Below are 19751 nucleotides of genomic sequence, written 5' to 3'. Positions count from 1 at the left end.
AAAGCAAGGGCAAAGAATGGTAGCGTACTGTTATTTATCATTGAGTAACATTGCACAACTCTCCGTCTTCATTTCATTGGAACGCTGACTGGGTGTTGAAAGACATAATAAAAACAATCAGTATATTCTCATTTTTCTGTGTGAAAAGATGAAGTCATGGCATATGGTCAGCTCACCAGTGCTGTTAATAATAAACCACAGATAATTAAGCACTGATTTATTCCTCTACGTAAGTGAAACAAATTGCTTTAACGGCTTTTGCTGAGGACCATCTAGTCAGATGGATTATGTATAGGAAGTTCAAACTAAAAATTATTAGAGATCATATTTCAGCATGCTGGAGGTTTATGGTAGAAACAATTAGAAACCTAACAGAATGTGTCCTGTATTCTCTTTGATGGAAAATCAGATATTAATCTGGGGAAAAGTCTAATTCTCAACACAGCTGCTCCCCTAGCTCTAATGCTGCAGCTTTAGGCTGGGAAAAAAAATGGAAACATGTTTAAAAAATTGATCATAGCTTATAATAGCAATAATCACCTTGAAATTGGTTGTTACTACAGTTAATGAACAGAGTATTAGAGCATAAAACGCCCTCAGATTCCCTCAGGCTATTAACTAACGAGCTGGTTGTTCACTGCTGGTCAGATAGTATCTTTATTTGGTGGCTGGCTGTCAAAGGCGTGGAGCATGTCCTGGGCAAGGTGCTTACAGGGTTGCAGTGGCAGGAACCTCAGGCTGATCTTCCTATAACTGTCCTCCAGTTCCTCTGGAGCATCGTTACCCCTGCAGGTGAAAGCCTTTTCCCCAAAATGAAGCGGAGCAGCCTGTGGCAGAGCACTGGGGGGCTCAGGCAGGCCCTGGGGCTCCTGCAAGCACAAGCAGCGCTGTGGTCACCCCAGCACAGGCGTTTGGCTTGGCTGGCTGGGACTGAGAGAAGTCTTCTCTTTCTAGAAACGCTTCCTGGCATGTCTTGCTTGTTGGCACCAGCAGTGTGTTGTGGCAGCAGCAAGGACGGCACAAAATGGAAAGCCTCAAGTAGGATGCAGAGAGAGAGTGGCTTCCAGGCTTTGCCCCTAAACATGTGCAGCAATAGGTGTGGTCCACAAGAGCAAGCTCCAGCTTTGTAGAGCTTTTCACTGTCTCTGTGGCTGTATTTTTGCTTCGTGTGTTTTGCCTTCGTCGTTCATGCGTCTCCTGTTCAAGCTGAACAGATCACCGGGTCATGACACAAACCTTTGCAAATTGTCTCGTCTTTGAGTAAGAAAATTTGCAGAAAGATGTGGAATAATTTGGTTTATCATACTTAGCTTTGTGTAATCTATGTTTATTTTTTGTATTGCTCACACAGTTCTTGACAAAATCCCTTCCAATGTGGAGATGCTCCTTCAGTTTGGATGCTCATTGCTAACTGAGCTGTAAAGTAGTCAGGGGCTAATAAAATGATATCACAGGAATTGCCTCCATTCACCTAAAGATTTGGTGTTGTCTGCTGGGGTTTTCTGGTCTTCATAAATTCATAGTTTAGTAGTCAAAGCTTTGGTGTCTTTGGAAAACTTAATGTCAGAGAGCATTTATGACTAACCTGGTGTCTTGATCCCAGGAGTCTGAAGTAATAGGAGCAAATTTCACTATTGCACATGGCTATATTTAGGTATTTTTTCAGCACTGTTGGGGCCCTTGTTCCTAGAGAAATAGCTCTTAACCAGAACGAGTTGAAATTTGTGACAGCAAATTTTTTCCCGTGACATGTGATGTGTCCTCGACATTAAAAATACATATGGAAAAAAGTGGGTGACTTTGATTAAATTTCTGAGTCTTCGATGGGAAAGGTTAAAACAAAACATTTTTTCTTGACTAATACCTGGCTTATAGCACTAGAGAGATTTGTTGTGCAGACCACCACAAGCTTTTTATGGGGCTTAAAAGCAGTTTATATCATGCTGCAACTTCAAATATAATTATGCTAGCTCAGAAAATGCTTTGCAGACATAAAACTCCATGCGTCAGCCCATAGTTTCTGATGTCTTAGGTGCAAGAAAGACTGGCTGCTTCGACAAGGTATTTCTAGCCCTTGCTCTGAAAGTCGGCTTGTTTCCAGTTTGCAAATACTCTGCAGTCTGTTGTGACCTTTTAAACTTTTCTAATCAAATTGCAGAGAGGCACCTTGCTGAATATAATCTCCGTAGAGTGGAAGACTTAAAATAGCATGGCTTTTATTTTTCTTCTTTGTTTTTTTTTTTTTTTTTTTCAATTTCTGGCATGAGATAACTTAATTTTCGACGATAGCATCAAGCACTCTTTTCTCTGCCATCCTGGGCCGTACTATCCTGCAGGGTCTGCAGGACCTGGAGCTGTGGGGATGGCCCCATGGCTGGGAGGAGCTGTGGGGTCACTCCACGTGGCACTTGGCTGGGGGAAAGCTGTGGGGCTCAGTCCCAGGGCACCTGGCTGGGGCCGGTGCCAGTGAGATGGGACACAGCGATGGGGCAGGGCCAGGGGAAGAGATGCACTCAGTCCATCCCTAGCAGGGCCAGGTGGTTACTAGTCACAGGTGAGGCCCACCAGGGCAGTTAAGGCCCCTTAGTGCAATTAGGAGGCTCACACTGCGCTGGGGGTTTTGTTTGGCCTGGGTCTCTTTCTTGGGGAAGTTCCATCTATATTTAAAAAAAGGAGATTTGCTTTTCTAGAGAGAGAGAAGGATATCTCTGGGTGTGCTGAGGGTAGGTATGTAGAGGGGCCTGTTTTTAGGTCCTTCTCTGTGATCTATTTAAATTTTGATGTTATACTATTGTCATTAATAATGTCATTTGAGGACAGTGAGGATAATCTTTCTACCTTTCTCTGTTTTATTATGATGCAGATGGAGGAGAAGTGAGAGATGGGCTGAAATCTCCGTGGGTGAAAGTGAGGCTGTGACCCCAACCTGGTGCCACCTCTCTAGTTGTCCTGGGCTGCAAAAGAAGAACAATCATCCCTGGTGAGTCTGGATCTTCTTTATGCCCTGCTTTCATTTCTTCAAGGGAAATGTCAAGTGAAATGGTGTGGGTTTTTTGGAAGTCTGGTTTTGTTGGCTCAGTGAGATAAAAGTTAAATCCATTCAAATTCAATTCAGCCTGAACTGAAGGGTTTTTCTTTTTTTACTTTACTTTTCATTCAGTTGCCAAATTGAAAATAAATGATTCACGCAGCACTACCTGACAGCTTGTTGGAGAAATAGTCTTCTGAAAAATGCAAAAGTGTGTTTTGTAAAAGAACTGTGGTTTGCTCTGTGGAAGACAAAACACTTCATCCAGAATTGAATGAAAACTCTGGGAGGATGGCAGTAATTTTAATAGGTTTTATCCCAAATCCTGTAACATTTTCTCTGTAGGTGTAGCTACTCATACTACCTAATTAGCTCACTGTGCTAATCTAAATGCCCAGACTCAAATGCCGTTGAAAGTATAATGACGTTGTTAAAATGTAAACAGGATTTTCTGTTTCTGTATTATAGATTACCTGAAACTTCAGCTAAATAGGTCATTCAGTTTCTGCTGTGCTGTGCTTGGGGTGATGCAGTTCGCTGTAATAGGAAATGAAGTGTGTTCTACTTAATCACAGCTCAGTTGTGGGGACAGATCAAGTCTTGTTTGTTTAAAACCATGGTTATTAGTGAACAAAACTATTGTAATTAAAACTTTTCAAGAGAACTGGGTCTGACAGTCAAAGTGCAGGGAAAAAAAATCTGCCTTCTGACTTAAGGTAAGTTTGGCAAGTGTTCCAAAACCAAAGTGGAAGCCTGTTCAGGGCAACTGATCTTTCTGATTATCACATTTTGATCCAGAGAACAAAACAAGAGTACCAAGCATCTACAGAAAAAGTCACATGGAGGAAAAAAAACAAAAACAAACAAACAAAAAAACCATCCACTTAAAGGGCTGAATTTACTTCCAGTTTTAATTTTGAGTAAGAATTCCCTTTGCAAATAGCCTGATTACTTCAGTACCTTTGTAGCCAAAGGACACTTCAGTGCAAGCAAGGCTGGTTGATCTTGCCTCCAAATAAACTTGGTTTTGGTTTAGCAATCCCATTTCTTACTGTAAGTACCGCAGAGGGTTTTTTCTGATGGTGTTGAAAAATCAAGAAACACCTTTGTTTCTCCAGATCTTTAATACAATGCTAAGAAAACCTTGCAATGTAGCAGTTGTTACATCTTCTCATCTCCTCAAGTATAACGAGCTGCCATTTTACTACTTTGCTGTTTCCTCTGCTGTCTGCAAGGAGATATCTTCTTGAAAGGTTCCTGAAACCTGGAGGGTGAGGGGAAACAACTAAAATCCTGAGAAACTGTATTTACACTTTTGTTTCAGCACCATAAAGGTGTGTCTCTTAGTCACTTTATTAAGGAAGCAGCTTTCTGGGAAGAACTGGTAGCACAAGAAATGACATCACAGGTCAGAAAGGAAATCCAGGAATTGGAATAGAGAAACAGCAGGGGCCTCAGTTGCAGGTAAGGAGATCAGAAAGCTGGGAGAAGTTTGAGTCTCTCTAAGCTATGCAGAATAGAACTGAGAGAGAAAGAGACAAAAAGGAGGTTAATACGAGCGTTATTTTAGAAATGTTTTCCCCTGTGAAGTTTAAAACCCTGCCTCGACTCTGTGTGGCATGCATCTTAGTTGGAGTGGGTGAATGGTAGGCTGGAAAATCTTCAAGTTTTTGACGAGAGGCTCATGGTGAGATGTAGAGCTCAGGTTGCAAAATAAGAGTGAGGCTTTGAAAAGACAGCATGCTGAAATTCATGTAAAAGTCTACTCTTTAAGCTCACTTTAGGAAACCAGAGGTGTCAAAACGGTTGTTAGTTCTTCTTTGACCTTCATTGCAATAGTTCTGTATTCTGGCTTAGACAAAAGCCTAATTCCCCCATCGGCTCTGTTTTGGGAAAATGAGAAATTGAATGAAATCCCATTGTTGAGTCTTATTACAGTTCTGCTGTTCAAGAACCCTGATGTTAGCAATGCTTTTTTCAAACTGCTCTGTGAGTATTTTTCTTCCCCAGTCACTTTCTTCTTTTTCTTGGGTCTGTTTCCAGCTGAGTTTCATTGTGTTTTCACTGGAGTTTTTGGCTGAGTACCACTCCTACTTACCCAGCCCTTACAGTAGCATAGTTTAGTTAACTCCTGCTTTGTGCTTTGTCCTCTGTACAGTATGTGGTTCATACGTACATCCTCTCAAGAGACCTACCTGTGTGAGTCTGTTTGTACAAGCGGCTTTGTGATTCTGTACATGCTATTGAGTGTCTGTAGCTGATAGTAGCAAAAGCAAACCAGTGGGGTGTGTTGGTGGAAGTACAGACTGTATTAAAACTAGCTGCTTCAGAGAAACTGCAGGTTCATATTAAACTCTTAAAGTAACTGTTCTCCTGGAACACTCCATTTCTTCCTGTAGTGGGGTTTAGATTTGTACTTTAATTTAAATTTCTGCCCATAAATAGTTTATAAAAAGTTAATAATTAAAAAGTGCTACAGGTATAAACAGCCTGGCCTGCAGCATAAACTCTACACAGATCTGAGAATGAAGTAACCATCTACACAGACATACCTTGCGTTTGAATGGCTTGCCATCGTGTTTTGGACTGACTCACCTCTCTGCCTTACCTTCCATGCCTCTTCAAAAAACTGACACGTGGCCATACGGCCATAATGGACAAATTGCTCCAGGTGGATGACAGACATGGCAAGCAGCTTTTTTGTTTTATTTTTTTTTTACTTCTATTAGTTTAATTATCAAGAGAGACTCAGCTCAGAGCTTAATTAAATCTGAACTTTCTCACCTGAGTCATGTCCAGTAGGGAAATGTAACATGTACTGTTAAAATCATGCCTGACTCTTAGGCATGTTGCATGCATTATAGTGGTTCAACACCTTTACAGCCTGTTCAGGGTCATTATGAGAAAACAACCTACTCATCAGATCTGCTCACTTATGCATGGTGTTGACAACCCTTATGGAACTACTCCATGGATTTGGATGAGGGAAGTCACAAACAATTACAGAATCACCTAGGTTGGAAGAGACCTCCAAGATCTCCGAGTCCAACCTCTGACCTAACACTAACAAGTCCTTCACTAAACCATATCACTAAGCTCTACATCTAAATGTCTTTTAAAGACCTCCAAGGATGGTGACTCAACCACTTCCCTGGGCAGCCCATTCCAGTGCCTAACAACCCTTTCAGTAAAGAAGTTCTTCCTAATATCCAACCTAAACCTCCCCTGGTGCAACTTTAACCCATTTCCCCGCCCCCCCCCTCCCCCCCAAACAGAACAAAACAAAAAAAAGAAGCACTCACACAACCCCTGAGAATTGGCAAGAGTTGTTTATTGCCAGGACATCTTGCAGGTAAGCCTGCGGGATGTCCGTGATGTTGGGTGGCTCCAAGCTAATGCTTGCGATGGAGCCTGAGCAATGAGTAGGGGGCTCACCAGACACTCCTGCAATGCTGCTGGTGCTCTTGGATGGCAGAGCACAAAGACATGCCGCAGTAGTCCCAGGTATGTTCTGGCCGAGGTGGATCCACTTCCATCTGTTCCTCCACATCTGGTGGATCCAGCTCCATGGTGTTGGGCAGAAGGCTAAGCCAGTCTTTGCCCAGGACTGCCCAAACGGGATGCCTTCTGTCCGGAATGTTCTCGGGCCAGGGTGCCGAACGAGGGGGTCGTCCAGTCCCACGCCTTGGTCCTATGCCACTGTCAGGTTGATCTTGATGCATGGGTCTGACGCTGCCCTCTGGCTTATGGCCATTACTGGGTCCTGCGCTGTGCTCTGGACTATTGGCATGCCTCTGCTCCCCGCGGCTGTCTGCCCGATGCTCCCGCCTTCACCCCACATCACCGTTGCTCCTATGGTAAGGCCCAGGCCCCCTGTTGCTGGGTGTTTGAGGGGCCGGCCTGTTCCCCGCATTGTTGCGGTGCCAATGGTATTGCCTGTATCTGTCTGTGGGATGGGCGCCAGAGGTCCCCTGGGCACTGGTGTCTCTTGTGCCACCGGCGCTATCCCTCCACCCACGACACCTCTCCTTCTGCTCGGGTGCATTCCTTCTTGGTGCTTCACCAGACGGCATTGCCGTCCTCACACACCAAGGAGGCCTGCTGCTCGCCTTGCTCTTCTAGTCTTCCTCCTGCCGCACAGGCCGGCAGTCAGAGGGCCTAGATGCTCAGCGAATGGTGGGCCACCTGCAGGGGTCCTGTTTTATAGGGCCCGCAGCAAAGGCCGGGCAGTGGTGGCCACGGTGACCTCAGCAAGCCTCTGTGGTGGAGCGGCCAAAGGTGGCTGTGTTGGGACTGGCCTGGAAGATGCACTCACGTGGACAAGGAGGAGGGCTGGGGGGGCTGAGGGCCACTTTTCTGGGGCTGGCTCCCGCATGCCTTTTGGCTTGCCAGAGAGAAAGGCTGCCCCTCGGCCACAGGGACTGCCCTGCACCTCCCATCCTTTTTTTCCCTGGGTTTATTTTTAACACTGTTTTTTTTAGGTAACTTCATTCTATTCTTTTTTAGGTAATTTCATTCTATTATTTACAAGAACAGAAAAGAACAGAAGCAGGGTGCATCTTCAGCCCTAACTCCCGTGTATGCTTTGTGCTCCGAGTGAAGAATTTCTTCCTCACGTCATATCTAATCTAAATCTACTCTCCATTTGTTCAAAGCCATTATTCCTGGTTCCATGGCTACACCCCCTGATAGAGTCCCTCTCCAGCTTTCTTCTAGGCCACTTTTATGGGTAAGGTTAGGTGGCAAAAATGCAGGACCTGGCAAATTGCAGCCTTATCTACCTTGTTCCACACATTCCACATGATGTTTTCCAGCTCAGGCTTTAGCCTCTGATCACTGTAACACAGAATCATTAGGGTTGGAAAAGACCTTCAAGATCATCTGGTCCAACCATGACCCTGCTACCAATGTCACCCACTAAACCACGTCCCTATGCACCACGTCCAACCTTTCCTTGAACACCCCCCAGGTACGGTGACGCCACCACTTCCCTGGGATGGGAGGGGTACCGGCTGCTCGGGGATAGGCTGGGCATCTGCCTCTTTCTTCATTTTCTACACGACAACCACAGGCTCACCAATTCTGCTCTGGCAGTTCTTCACTCTTCCTTCTAAATGGGTTCTGCTGTGCCATGCTCATGTTTGTCTCTACTTAAGGAACCTCCAAATCATTGCAAGGCAGACCCTATATCAGTCCATTAAACCAGCAAGTATGCCTTTCATCTTTTTTCTCCCCTATAGATCTGGTGACTTTATCTCCTCTTACTTTACAACCATCAGGCTCTTTTCCTTGTTAATAAGTTTGCACTAATACCTACTGGAGGGACTCCCATGTCATTCAGACTTGTAAAAATGTTCACCCTAGATTTTGGCCTGTAGCTATGGCGCTGGAAATGAAAAGGATATACGTGACACTGTTGGTAGCACAGGAGCAAGAAAACGGCAATAGTCTATAATAATTGTTCCCTCTCAGGAGCAGGACTCGCCATTTCAGTGGAATTTAGTAAGTTGCAAACAATGCCTTAATTAGAGTCAGCAGAAGTTAAAGATTTGAAAGAGACAGCCTCTAACTTTTTAAGAGGCCTGAAGCACCTAATTAATATTCTTTGAAGAATCAACATTAATGTTTCAATTTGTCTTTTAGCTGAACATAATATAGTTTAAAACCGCAAATGTTCTGTGCACCTCACAATTTCTTTAATTGAGGAACTTTTGCACCCTGCTTGGTCCAGGACTGGACTTTGAGTCCCAAAAATGCTGGTGCAGCTCTTGTGCTTGGTGTAATTATGCATTTGGCCAACAAGTGGGGAAGTTCTGCTACTCCTTCAGACAGTAATTGTCTTCAATCTCCACGTTTTGAAGTCTTAACTAACGATCCCTAAGATGGACTTCTCCCCAACCTCGTTAACTAATTAAACAACTGAAAATAAAGAGTTATTCAGGCTGCAGAATATTGCTGAGAGGGCCTTTAGTGTAAACATTAGCATTTCTGTGGAATCCATAACCATTAGAAAACAGAAGCACGATGCCCCAGACAGCCCTGGCTTTATCCTTTCAGCATGCTCTGCTGCTACATGTTAGGAGATTTTATAGGGTGCCTCTCCCTGCTGACGTCCCCTGTGCCCCTGGGATGTCACACGTTGCTGCTTGCAGCTCTTCATTTCTCTGGGTCAGGTTCTGCAGCAAGAGCTGTGGCAAAAGAGGCAGGAGTGTCGCTGGCACCTTGCTGCTCTGCTGCAGCTTTACTGCACCTTGTTGGTAAGCCTGGCTGCCTCAGGTCTTGATAGAGACTTCTTTGTCTTCCTCTCGTTGGCAGGAAGAGCAGGAAATCAAGGGTTACTTCCAAAGTTGTATTGACAGCTAGGACTCTGAAGTGCAGTTCCTCCAGCATTTCCTAACAGTTGAATACCTATAGGTGAGCTCCTTCCCTTTATAAAGGGCTGATTGTCCAAGGGCCCTGTAGCTACATCCCTCTTTTATTTCCAAAATAAGCTTTACACAACTCAATCCATGTGTGGTGCTAAACCTAAAAAACAAGTGCTCTTGGGACTGAAGGCCCTGTCCTCCAAGCCACCGGGTGTCTCGCTGTTAGCACAACGGGGCGTTGCAGGACAGACGCGTGTTTGACACGTCGCGTCAGTGCTGACGTTACGGGTGGTGGTTGTGTTGGGTCCTCGCAGTTTGCACAGCCAGGGCTGGCACCAGGCCCGCTCAGCACTACAGGTCTCCAGGGCAGTGGGACAGCGATGCCAACAGCTGTTGCTGTAGATGACATCCTCCAGGGAGACTGTGAGACCTGGCGAGGCCCTTGGCCATGGGTAGCCCCTCTGTCTGCCTCCTCTGTCACGCTGCCAGGACTGTCCCACCAGTGGGAGTGCGCAGAAGCAATAACGTCACAGGGACCAGGACCACAGGGACCTCATGTCCCGTCTACCAGGTGGCTGTGTTACTTTTTCTTGGCAGGGTGGTGTGGATTTTAGCTGTTGCGCTCTGTGTGGTAAAATTCAGTTTTCCCCTCCCTGAGGAAAATTCTGGAGTGAAAACTAGCTTCTATCTCTTCTTGCTTTCATCTTTGTCAGCTTTCTGTGACTTGCCTTTTTACAGCACAGTGCATTAGGAATTTGTTGTGTGTTTTATGAACCAGGAACGCATTAGTCCGTTTCTTGATGTGCTGTGGCTTCTAATTAGCAAAAGAATTACATTAACGTTATCCTGGGGAATCAACCAGCAGTCTTGAGGAGGAGATGCTGCTGATATTGGACTTACTGTCTGATCATTTCACTGAAAATGTGAACATTAAGTACCTTAACGGGGAATGTCCTACAAAAGATGTCATTGCTGATACCTTAATACTTTGACGAGAATAAGAATAGGGTGCACTTCTTCCTCTGGGGAGGTCTCGCAGAACAGCACGTTGTCAGACACTGAAAATCTGCCAGAGGGGAAAGGTGAGGAAGCAATAACATCATTAGAACGTTACCACGTTTAGGGGGACAGAACACTGGGGGAAACATTTGTGGGAGGGATGTCCAGCAGAGCGTGCTATGTTGCATGTCACTTTCCTGGGCTCCGCTGAAGGTCTGAAAATGGTGCGAACACGGCTGGAGCTGCCAGTGGCACGTGGTGTTTTGACAGTGATGTAGAGAGTGACTGATTCACATATCTAAGAAGGGCTAAATGCAAAGCTAAGTTAACACAAAAATGCTGTGGTTTTTACCCTCCCTAGAGCTGGCAGCCCCTCTTGAGTAAATTTTTTTTTTGGTTGGTGCCAGACACATCTGAAAAATAGTGTAGAGTGACTTAGATGAGTTTGGAGCAGGTAAGGCCAAACTTTGAGTAATTGGTGTGGACAGATAGAGAATGAGCTGAGTTGCAAAACACAGAATTGTGGAGTCCCTCACAATTTGCTTTGCTCAAACTGACCCTGTGTTTGGAAAAGTAGCACCCTTATCCCTGGGGAACACAACAGCTTTGAGGCAACTTTGAAGCAGAGAATGCTCATTTAAAGCACCAAAACAACTGCCTTGAGCAAATGAGGTATGCCAGGCTTTGCAGTAACAGTTGTGGATCTAAGCCTAATTTTATTACAGCTGCTGGAAAGCTGTGGGCCAGCCCTGCTCCCCGCCAGGCAAGGAAGAAACGGATTTTGGTTTGGTCAGTGGGGTGAAGGGTGAAGGAGAAAGTCTGCACCTTGCCCACACGGATCTCTGCCAGTCCTCTCCTGCATGCATGCCTGAGGCTGTCTGCAGAAATTGCAGCCCTGCTTGTGTACATTTTCCTACTTATTTCTGTTCCAATGCAGCTTGGTTGAGAATCTTTTTGTATTTATCTGTAAGCTGCAGAGCCAAAATCATAAGCTTTAAATAAAAGGTCACTTTTTATTTACATGCACTTTACAAGCGTGCTGTTATAGGATGTAATAGCTCTTTGGACGTTAACTTTTATTTATGCTTAGCTTTGATGTAGCCATATGCAAAACACTGGAAATGCAGTAGGGGAAGCAGAAAGGCTGAGTGAAAAATAGCCATAAGGCTGAGCAGGGCACTTAGCTTTAGAAAATGCCATTTTAAGGAATGGTAAATATTGGAAGTTGCCTCCCTGTTGAAGGGTCTCTAGAGAAATTGTGAACAAAATTAGTGCACCTGAATGCGCTACTAGTCCTATAACTCAGTGATCCTAACTTTTATTAAAGTTGTTGTTTTTTTTGTGTGTTTGTTTTACCATGACAAACTCCTTTTTAGGAAGGAAGGTGGGTTTAGGGTACATCTCCAGTACTTTTGATGTTTGTTAACATCTTTTCTTCGTTCATCTGTATGTAATACTAACCAAGGATTAGGCTGTTCAGTGCCATAAAGCGGTGACAACTAAGACGAGAGTGATCGTACTGAATCAGGCCCAAAGGTTTGTGTAACTAATTATGCATTTGGTGTCAGGCCTTGACAGATAACTGTGAAGAAATAAAAGAATCGAGCATAAATCTTGAACTGCACATCCCATGAAAAAGTAAACAGCAGAATTCATAACTTTGTTTTGAGCAATTGTTATCTGTTTTACTATTATTTATACACACACATATTTTATAAAGGCAGTACTAAGAAGCATGCTGAGGACAGCTTTGATTATGCTCAGCTCGTGAAGGCTGTAGCATTGACAGAATTGGCTCCCGAGCCAGGGTCAGATTTTCAGTGATACAAATCCTTGTGGTTCCACTGACTGGAGAAAGCTGTGTTGATCTGTTTGGGTCAAGGATGTAGCCTGTAACTTTTATGCCATTACAGCTTATCTAAGTTTTCTATTACTCCTCGTTGGGTTTTATGGCAATGTTTTTGTAATTACACAGATCCTCAGGGTAAGCTCCAATCTGATAAGCCTTTTTAATGGGTTTTGAGTTCTGAATTCCCCTGTAGCCTTTCTTATGGGGCAGTAAAGTCCATACTTGGTAATAAACAACTGAGTCACTCAAAGGGGACACAAACACTTTAAAATACATTATTCTTTCACATTGTTCTTTGAACTCAGTCTCAACTTCTTGACTCTTTACTCATAGCAAAGATTGTGCTTGCTCGTTGAAATCCGTTTTTTGCCTTGCAGTCTGTACCCCTCTTTGGGCAACCCGGCGGAGAGAGCGCTCAGTCTTTCAGGCTGCCAGAGCACTTCATGTTGGGGCTCGGGGGGCTTTGTTGGGCTGCCCTTCTCCAGCCACAAACTGTCAGGCAGAACTCACTTCCATCAACGGAGAACTCGGCAAAATAGGGGGCCACGGAAATGAGAGGTGGAAGAGGCTTACTGAAAACCATCTCTTGTGCTCCTCGCAGATGCGGGACTCTACCATGCTGTAATTCTCTCTTCATTCTTTGTCTAGGTAATTTCAGAAAGACTCGATCAATAGGGCTCAGCCATTTCCCTTGGGAGATTATTCCACTGCCTAATATACCTACTTTTGCTAAATGTTTCCAGATATCCATCTCTCCCCCCGCCCTCTTGTGCTCAGTTTCATCCCATCACTTCTGGTTAGTTATACTTCCTTGAGCCACCTGATAGAAAATCTTTCCCATTCACAGGAAAAAAAAAATCTTTCTTCTTTAGGAGGCAGAATGCAGCGCTTGACTTAAGATGAGGCTTATCCCTTTCCAAGTATGTAAGGAAATTCTTTTCTTTCCCATTTTCTGGCAAGAGATGAGAAGTGTTAATAGCTGGAGATGCTTCATGCAAACTTCCTGAATAATGTCTGTAGATTACTGTACGTACAGGATTCTGCTGTACCATTAGGTAGTTACAGAACAGTAATGAGTACAGCCTGGACAGTACCTTAATAGGTCTTCACCCTTTAACCTTTTGCAAGGTTAATCTATATCTCTGTCAGTCCTGCAACGGAAGCCCGTGGACACCAGCCTAATTTCATTAGTCACTGATTTTTTTTTTTTTAGAGTATTCTACCAAATGCTCTTGAGCATCCGGACAAGATGAATGTGAATTCAGTTGTACCCCTTCAGCATGCAGGGCAGTTTGTCCTCTCCCAGGGCAAAGCCTGCTGTACGAGGGGTGCTCGTTTCCTCCACAGAGATTTTAGTCTTAGAATAATGAGTGTTGGCCAAACACTGAAATGCACTGAGTTGGCTACAATTTCAGACTTTGTTGCTGGGAGTGATTGGCTGCTGTCTTTTTATTATTATTATTTTGCAGCTACTAGTTAATAAAGCTCACCTTGAAGGAAATCTACCGAGACAGGGGATGTTCTGTGTATCTTTGTTTGTTTTAAATATAGCTGCTTGTTTTTATTTTCATTGCTGGAAAACTTCTATAAGACACCACAGATCTGTTGAGGTATCTTCAGGCAGTGCCCAAGATATCCAAGATCATGGGGGGAAGCTTTGTGTAGATTTTTTTTTTTTTCCTCCCAGAACTCTTATGAATATCAAATATACAAACAGCTTTCAACACAATACTGATGTCTGCTTTGTATATCATCTAGGGTTATTTAGTGGAGTGACCATCTGTGTCAAGAGTTATAATGGGGTGGTGGAGATGGAGAACAACACAGTAGGATTTATATACAGCTGCTGGGCAAGAAGATGGTGCAGTCTTCTCCTGGGACTGTGTGGGCCTCAATGTTACCCTGAAACCAGATGGCTAATGCTTGCCTTACTGTCCAGTGTCATTTCTCCTCTGTTCATCCTTGATGTGGCTCCTGTGCTGCCCTTTGTTGCAGGTTGGCTTTGTGTGGATATTCTGGTGCACTGAAGTGCTGGCTGCTGCCTCCCTGCGGTGGGGCTGCCTGGGTTTGTTTCTGCGCTCCGATCCCAGAAGTGGGGACTGAGCTGTGCTGGTAATGCTGCTATTTTCTCACCCACTTTTGAGTGTCTTGATTTAGTCTGACCTTGCCACAGGGTAGCCTCTGCGGTTGGGAAGTCTTGCAGGCTCTTATTGTTGGACACTTTGCAGCTTTTGGCTGCTGGAAGCTAAGGAGTTGAGAGGATTTGGGTAGCTTTGAGGTGGTGTGGCAGATGCATGGTGGTCTTGCATGCATCAGTGTATGATACTTCATGTAAATGAAGCTGATAAGTAATCAGGTTTTGGGTGCAGCTCTCTGAGTATGTTATGTTTTGACTGAACAGTGGTAAGGAATCACATTGTGTTTTTTTCCTACATATGAGTGCTTTCTGCTTTTGTAGAGAATCATTTAAACCTACCAACACTGACTTACTCAAATCATACTGGTGAAATTATTGAGATCTATCTTATTTTCCTCCAGTCTGGCTCCCCTTTCTCCTTTCTGTGCTTCTCCCTTTTATGTAAGAGTCAAGAGGAATGACCTCTGGGAGGAAGAGTATGTCCTAGGAGATGCACTTTATGTACTTAATCATCCTTGGAACTTTCCTTTTGCTAAAGGACTAAAGTGACAGCCTTTAGAGAATAATTATATGAAACACCATGTGTGAGCAAAGTGTGAAATGTCTCCAGTACCAACCAAAGCTATAGATATTTTTATTAAATATTAATGCCATGCATTTATGAAGGGTTTGCCAAGCAGATGTTAAGCTGGTCTTTGTGGTAATTTAATTGAGCAAGGAACATTTCCTGCCATTTTTATCAAAGTCAGGCTTTACATGACATTTTAAACTAAAAATATAAAACTGAGAGAAAGAGAGAGAAAAAATAATTAATAATCAGTTTCCATTCATGACTATCTGTTAATATTTCCCCTCAGAGGATTTAATGTTTCTCCCGAATGTTTTTCTTGGAGGCCAACGTGAATCTGAGCTAACCTAGACTCTGTGCAAATTCTTCCACAGGGCCTCCATCTGGAGTCTGGCCCACTCCTGCGAACGCAGCTCTTGCTTTTCTACTTGTAAAGAGATGATGATGATAAAAGGAAAGCCTAAATTATTCTGAAGACTCTGGCCATGTGGGGCTCTGCAAATACCTGCAGATAGCTCCCTTCTCCCCTACTCGGGGCATTGCTTGATGTTTAAATATCACAGAGGGATCTTCCTGTACAAACACCTATAGATTGATTAAAACTTATGTTACACCCCTGCAGAATGAAGTGTTTTAATGAGATTTAGCATCATAAAGCATTTGATTATAAGCAACTCATTAGGCAAAAGTAAGTAAGAAAAATAATAAAATAAAAACGCAATTGAAATGTCTGTAGGTCAGGTGCAACATAATGAGCCCATTCATGAAATATCACTGAGGGCCCCCTCCTCACAAGTATGACATTATTTACATGGAAAAAGTGTGATCACACTTCTGCCTCGTGTGTGTTTTACATTTATGAAACTGTTTTTTCCCCAAACGTAAGTGGGCTTGTCTCAGTTCTGTTCCCCAGGGCCAACATCCGTGGTCGGGTGATCCCCGTGCTTCAGGTGACCGACTCTAGCTCCGGCAGAAGAAGGAAAAAATAGATCGTAATAAATCACAGTGCAGTAAAGCTGAGATGAAATGAAAAATCACCAGCTTGGTTTGCAGGTTTGACCTGTGTGCTTATAATGGCACTGGCTTCCCATCAGCTCTGGGAACTTCTGTAGGCACTTGTGAAATAGGTTCCAGCTGGTTAAAGGACCCGCACAAGTGCTGAGGCCCCAGCACCACACTCCTACCCACTCCGTGATGTGCTGTGCTCCTGCCACAGAGGAGGTATTGCAAACTACCTTGATGCGTTGGGTGCATAGGACCCTCTGGCAGGGTCATACTCAAGGCAGAGAAGGTGCTGGCTGTCTGCTCTAATGGGATGTTGAAGATCTGATCCAGCAAGGAATCATCGTGCTCACTTGGGACTTCTCTACCAGCTGGTCATGCAGTGCTTTAGACAGAAGAGTGAGGAGAGCAGATAAGGGGGGGAATTTCTCTGCTTTTACCTCCTAAAAACAAGTAGTTGGAATAAGCTTAAGGGTAAAGCAATAAACATGTCACCTTCCTTTGGCTTCTCCCGGTGTTAATGCTGGTTTGTGTGGATGTCCCCAGGATTGCCCACAAGGAGGGGAGAATTGGAGGGGGATGCAATTTTGCAGGCTTCTTCTGTGCCACTATTTACTGCTGATGTGGGAATGCAGCACGTGTTGACTGCCAGCGTCGTATTTAATAAGGTCTGTACCAAACCCAGCTGTTATACAGAAAACCTGGTATGTTATGCATGCAGCACAGAAACATGGAGTTTCCCATATTTCCTGGGGAATAAAAGCAAAACTTCATTTTCTTGCAGTACATGTGCTCAGAGATAAAAATGCTCATTTCTCCTTAGCGCTCTATGCAAGAGACAGCATATCTTACATGCTCTGAATGGGGTTCTTGGTGAATTCTCCTACTAGATTGGTTCACGATCAATATGTCTGGTTGACAGGATAAGAATGAGAAAGCTATTTATCGGAGTTGGAAGCAGATCAAACTATTTATTATTATTTTGAAAGGAGGGGTGGCTTTACTTAGTTGACATGCTTATTGTCCACTTACCTTTTTCTACTCATTTGACGACAAGTCAGAGTGCTGAACAGCGTGACTGACAAACCTGAAAATAATAACGAAATGCTGCACAAATACCCGGTGTTCTGCTAAGTGGCAATTGACAGAGTTATTCCCCAAACTCTGCAAGCTGACTTTGAGTTCTCCATCGTGCCTGGCGTCTTTCCAGCTTCCCTCACACTTCTTTAATACCACTTGACTGTATTCATAGCAATGTCTGCAGAAAGTGCTCAGAGAGACTGCAGCACAATGGGAGCACTTTGTATTCTGTAGGAGTCTGCGTGCTGTAAAGAAGCAAAAAAAAAAAACAACACAAGGAAGGAGCAGGCAGAGCTACCGTGCATTGCGAATATCTGCTGACCTTTTCGGAGACCAAAGGCTCAGCTTGTAGCTCGGATCTTGGGTTCTGGAAGCGGTCAGCAGATGTTTTCCCAGCAGACTTTCTCTCTGCGAGCCTGGCTTTAAGTTGTGTGGCTAATGCTGAGTCAGCATCTTCAGTCCTGTGATGCTGTAGATTAAACGGGCTTAAAAACCCACAAAGTTGCAAGAAAGTGACTCGCCATTGTCTCTTCCAACCTTCCTGTTTTACAAGCACCTGGGATTAAAGGTTCTGCTGGCTCTGAAAGCTGAGCCATTCCTTTTACCAGCAGAGCCATGTCAGTAGCAGGTGGAACTCCACATCTTTCGCTTTGCATGTCTTGTCACTTTTATTTTTATTTTTTCCTAGCAGAGTGGAAATGGCTTTAGGGAATGCAGTGCTTTATGGGCTTTAATGCAAAGCCTGGAGGATTTAGGGTTCTCTTAGTGGGGGTAGGACAGAATAAAAATGGGGTGTGAAGGGAGAGGATGTTAAACATCACGTGTTTTCCCATCTCTTTCTGAACTATAGCAAACTCCTGGAGGTTTTTCAGGAAGTGTAAGCCATTCATGCCTTGCTTGATCTTGTCAGTCTCTGGATAAGGAGGAGTTCTCAGTGCCTGTGTGTCCTGTGCCACAGGCCCTGTGTCCAGCTGTCCTGTCAGGTATGGCTTTCCAGCAGGAGGGAAGCTAGTATCAATTGTTTGGGAAATGCTGGGAAACGTATGGTGCATTTTGCTGTTCAGAGTTTATGCTTCCCATACGATGGGCACACAGCTCCCATTAACTTTTAATGAGACTTACGTGCACAAGGGGAGCATATAGGCCACATCATGAAGCTCTGGGCTTTTACTGTTCTGTGCTATAAGCTGTGATTAAATTAATACGTATCTGAACTGCCTACTTGAGTCCACCAGCTCCAATGTATTTTCCTGTAGTTATTTGACTGTATGCTGTCTGTTTTGCTCAGGAGGCCGTCGTGATGGGGAAGACATGCCAAACTCCTTGGCCAGAGGCTTGAGTCTGACTGAAAAAATGACGTGGGGTATTGAAAGGTAGTTAAAGGACACTGTATGCAACCCAAGAGACCATATGCAGTATGGGCGCTTGAGGATACAGGTCAGCATTTGTTATTTCTTGCCCTGGTCCATGACTCTAGTGCTTTGTTTCTGAGCAAAACTTACTGCTCAGACAATCCTTTTCAGCAAGGCACTGAAGAGTTAAACACTGAACCAAGGTATTGTATGAGAATATTGCTCTGTGAAGTGCTGGAGAACCTGGGGATTTGACACCAAGCTTCCAGCTTACAATGGATAGGCTATAGGTTCAGCATCACAAAATAAAGATCCTAAACAATGAGCATCTGTACCAGGGAGGTCAAGCTGACAGTGCCTGAATGTTGCTTGGGTTCAGAGGCCTGACCGGGCACAGGGAATCTAAAGCACGGGGCTGGAAGTGCAGGCTGGTGTCTGATTGCAGCAGATAGCTCAGCCAGGCCTGTAAAACAAGCCCTTGTGCACACACCAATGGGCTGCTGTAGGTTGCAGGATGCATGTAAATCAATGGTAAGTGTGTATTACGTGTCCCACCTTTGTCACAAGGGGGTATTTGTTCCAGGTTCTGTCTGAGAGTGTTAGTACAAACAGTAACGCCTCATGCACATTAGCGTTGGACATCTTCAGCTCGGTCCCAAGGCAGGATACACAAGCCCAAAGAGGGCTTGTATCTCTGCTGCTCTCTCTACTGCAGCCAGGACTGGGAATTGAGGGCCTGGCTTGAAGTATGACAGGGATAAAAACTAATTTCATTTTTTTTTAAATGGAAAAATACAGAGCCATTAATACAACTAATAAAGCAGATTAAAAAGGAACATTGGGTAAAGCTGAGAAACTGCCCTTTATTCCTTAGGGTAGCAGCTGTAATCATCCTCAGAATTAACATCAGTTTTGTTCTTCTTCTGGTAAGAAAATCCTAAGAGGGAGCGTCACCCTCTAAAACAACCATGAAGTGACCTTGGCGCAAGCTGTGTTCCTTGTCTCTTGTGTTATCTTGTGTGCTGATGGCTGTGTGTATGTTTGGGCAGATGCGTACTTCAGGATGTGTAAACTTCCCTTCTGAGCTGTTGGCAAGGGTAATCATGGGGTTAGGAATCCCTTTTGATGCAAGAAGGTGGTGGGGTTTTTTCTTCCCTTCTCAAGCAGAAATGGGACTTAATCTCATAAGTTACATTGCTCAGCTACTGAAGTTTAGACAAGATGTTAATGCTGGTAATTAGAAGATTAGCTAAATGAAAGTACGGATTAATAATAAGGAGGCGTTGTCCAGCTCTAGGCAAAGACTATGGTCTTCTAGAGTGGAAAAAACGAGGCTGGGAAAAAACTGGAAAGGGAAAAAAGAATTAGGGG

The 19751-nt window shown here is 44.2% G+C and overlaps 1 protein-coding gene across 8 annotated transcripts in view; it reads left to right on the top strand.

Annotated features, from left to right (window-relative positions):
* Nucleotides 1–19751, top strand: part of LOC308192977 (uncharacterized protein) — a 238540-nt gene that overhangs the window by 67395 nt on the left and 151394 nt on the right. For 3 of the 8 annotated variants that reach the window (XM_080587101.1, XM_080587102.1, XM_080587100.1), the window contains exons 1-2: nucleotides 304–1096; nucleotides 2864–2980. In XM_080587101.1, the coding sequence (XP_080443227.1) occupies nucleotides 567–1096; nucleotides 2864–2980 (647 nt within the window). In that variant the 5' untranslated portion in view covers nucleotides 304–566. The other 5 variants (XM_080587098.1, XM_080587097.1, XM_080587099.1 and 2 more) reach the window with 4 other exon arrangements.

Source organism: Anser brachyrhynchus (assembly GCF_964034855.1).
Source record: "Anser brachyrhynchus genome assembly, chromosome: 3".
NCBI classification, from domain to species: Eukaryota; Metazoa; Chordata; class Aves; order Anseriformes; family Anatidae; genus Anser; species Anser brachyrhynchus.
This window is presented reverse-complemented; position numbering and strand designations above follow the sequence as displayed.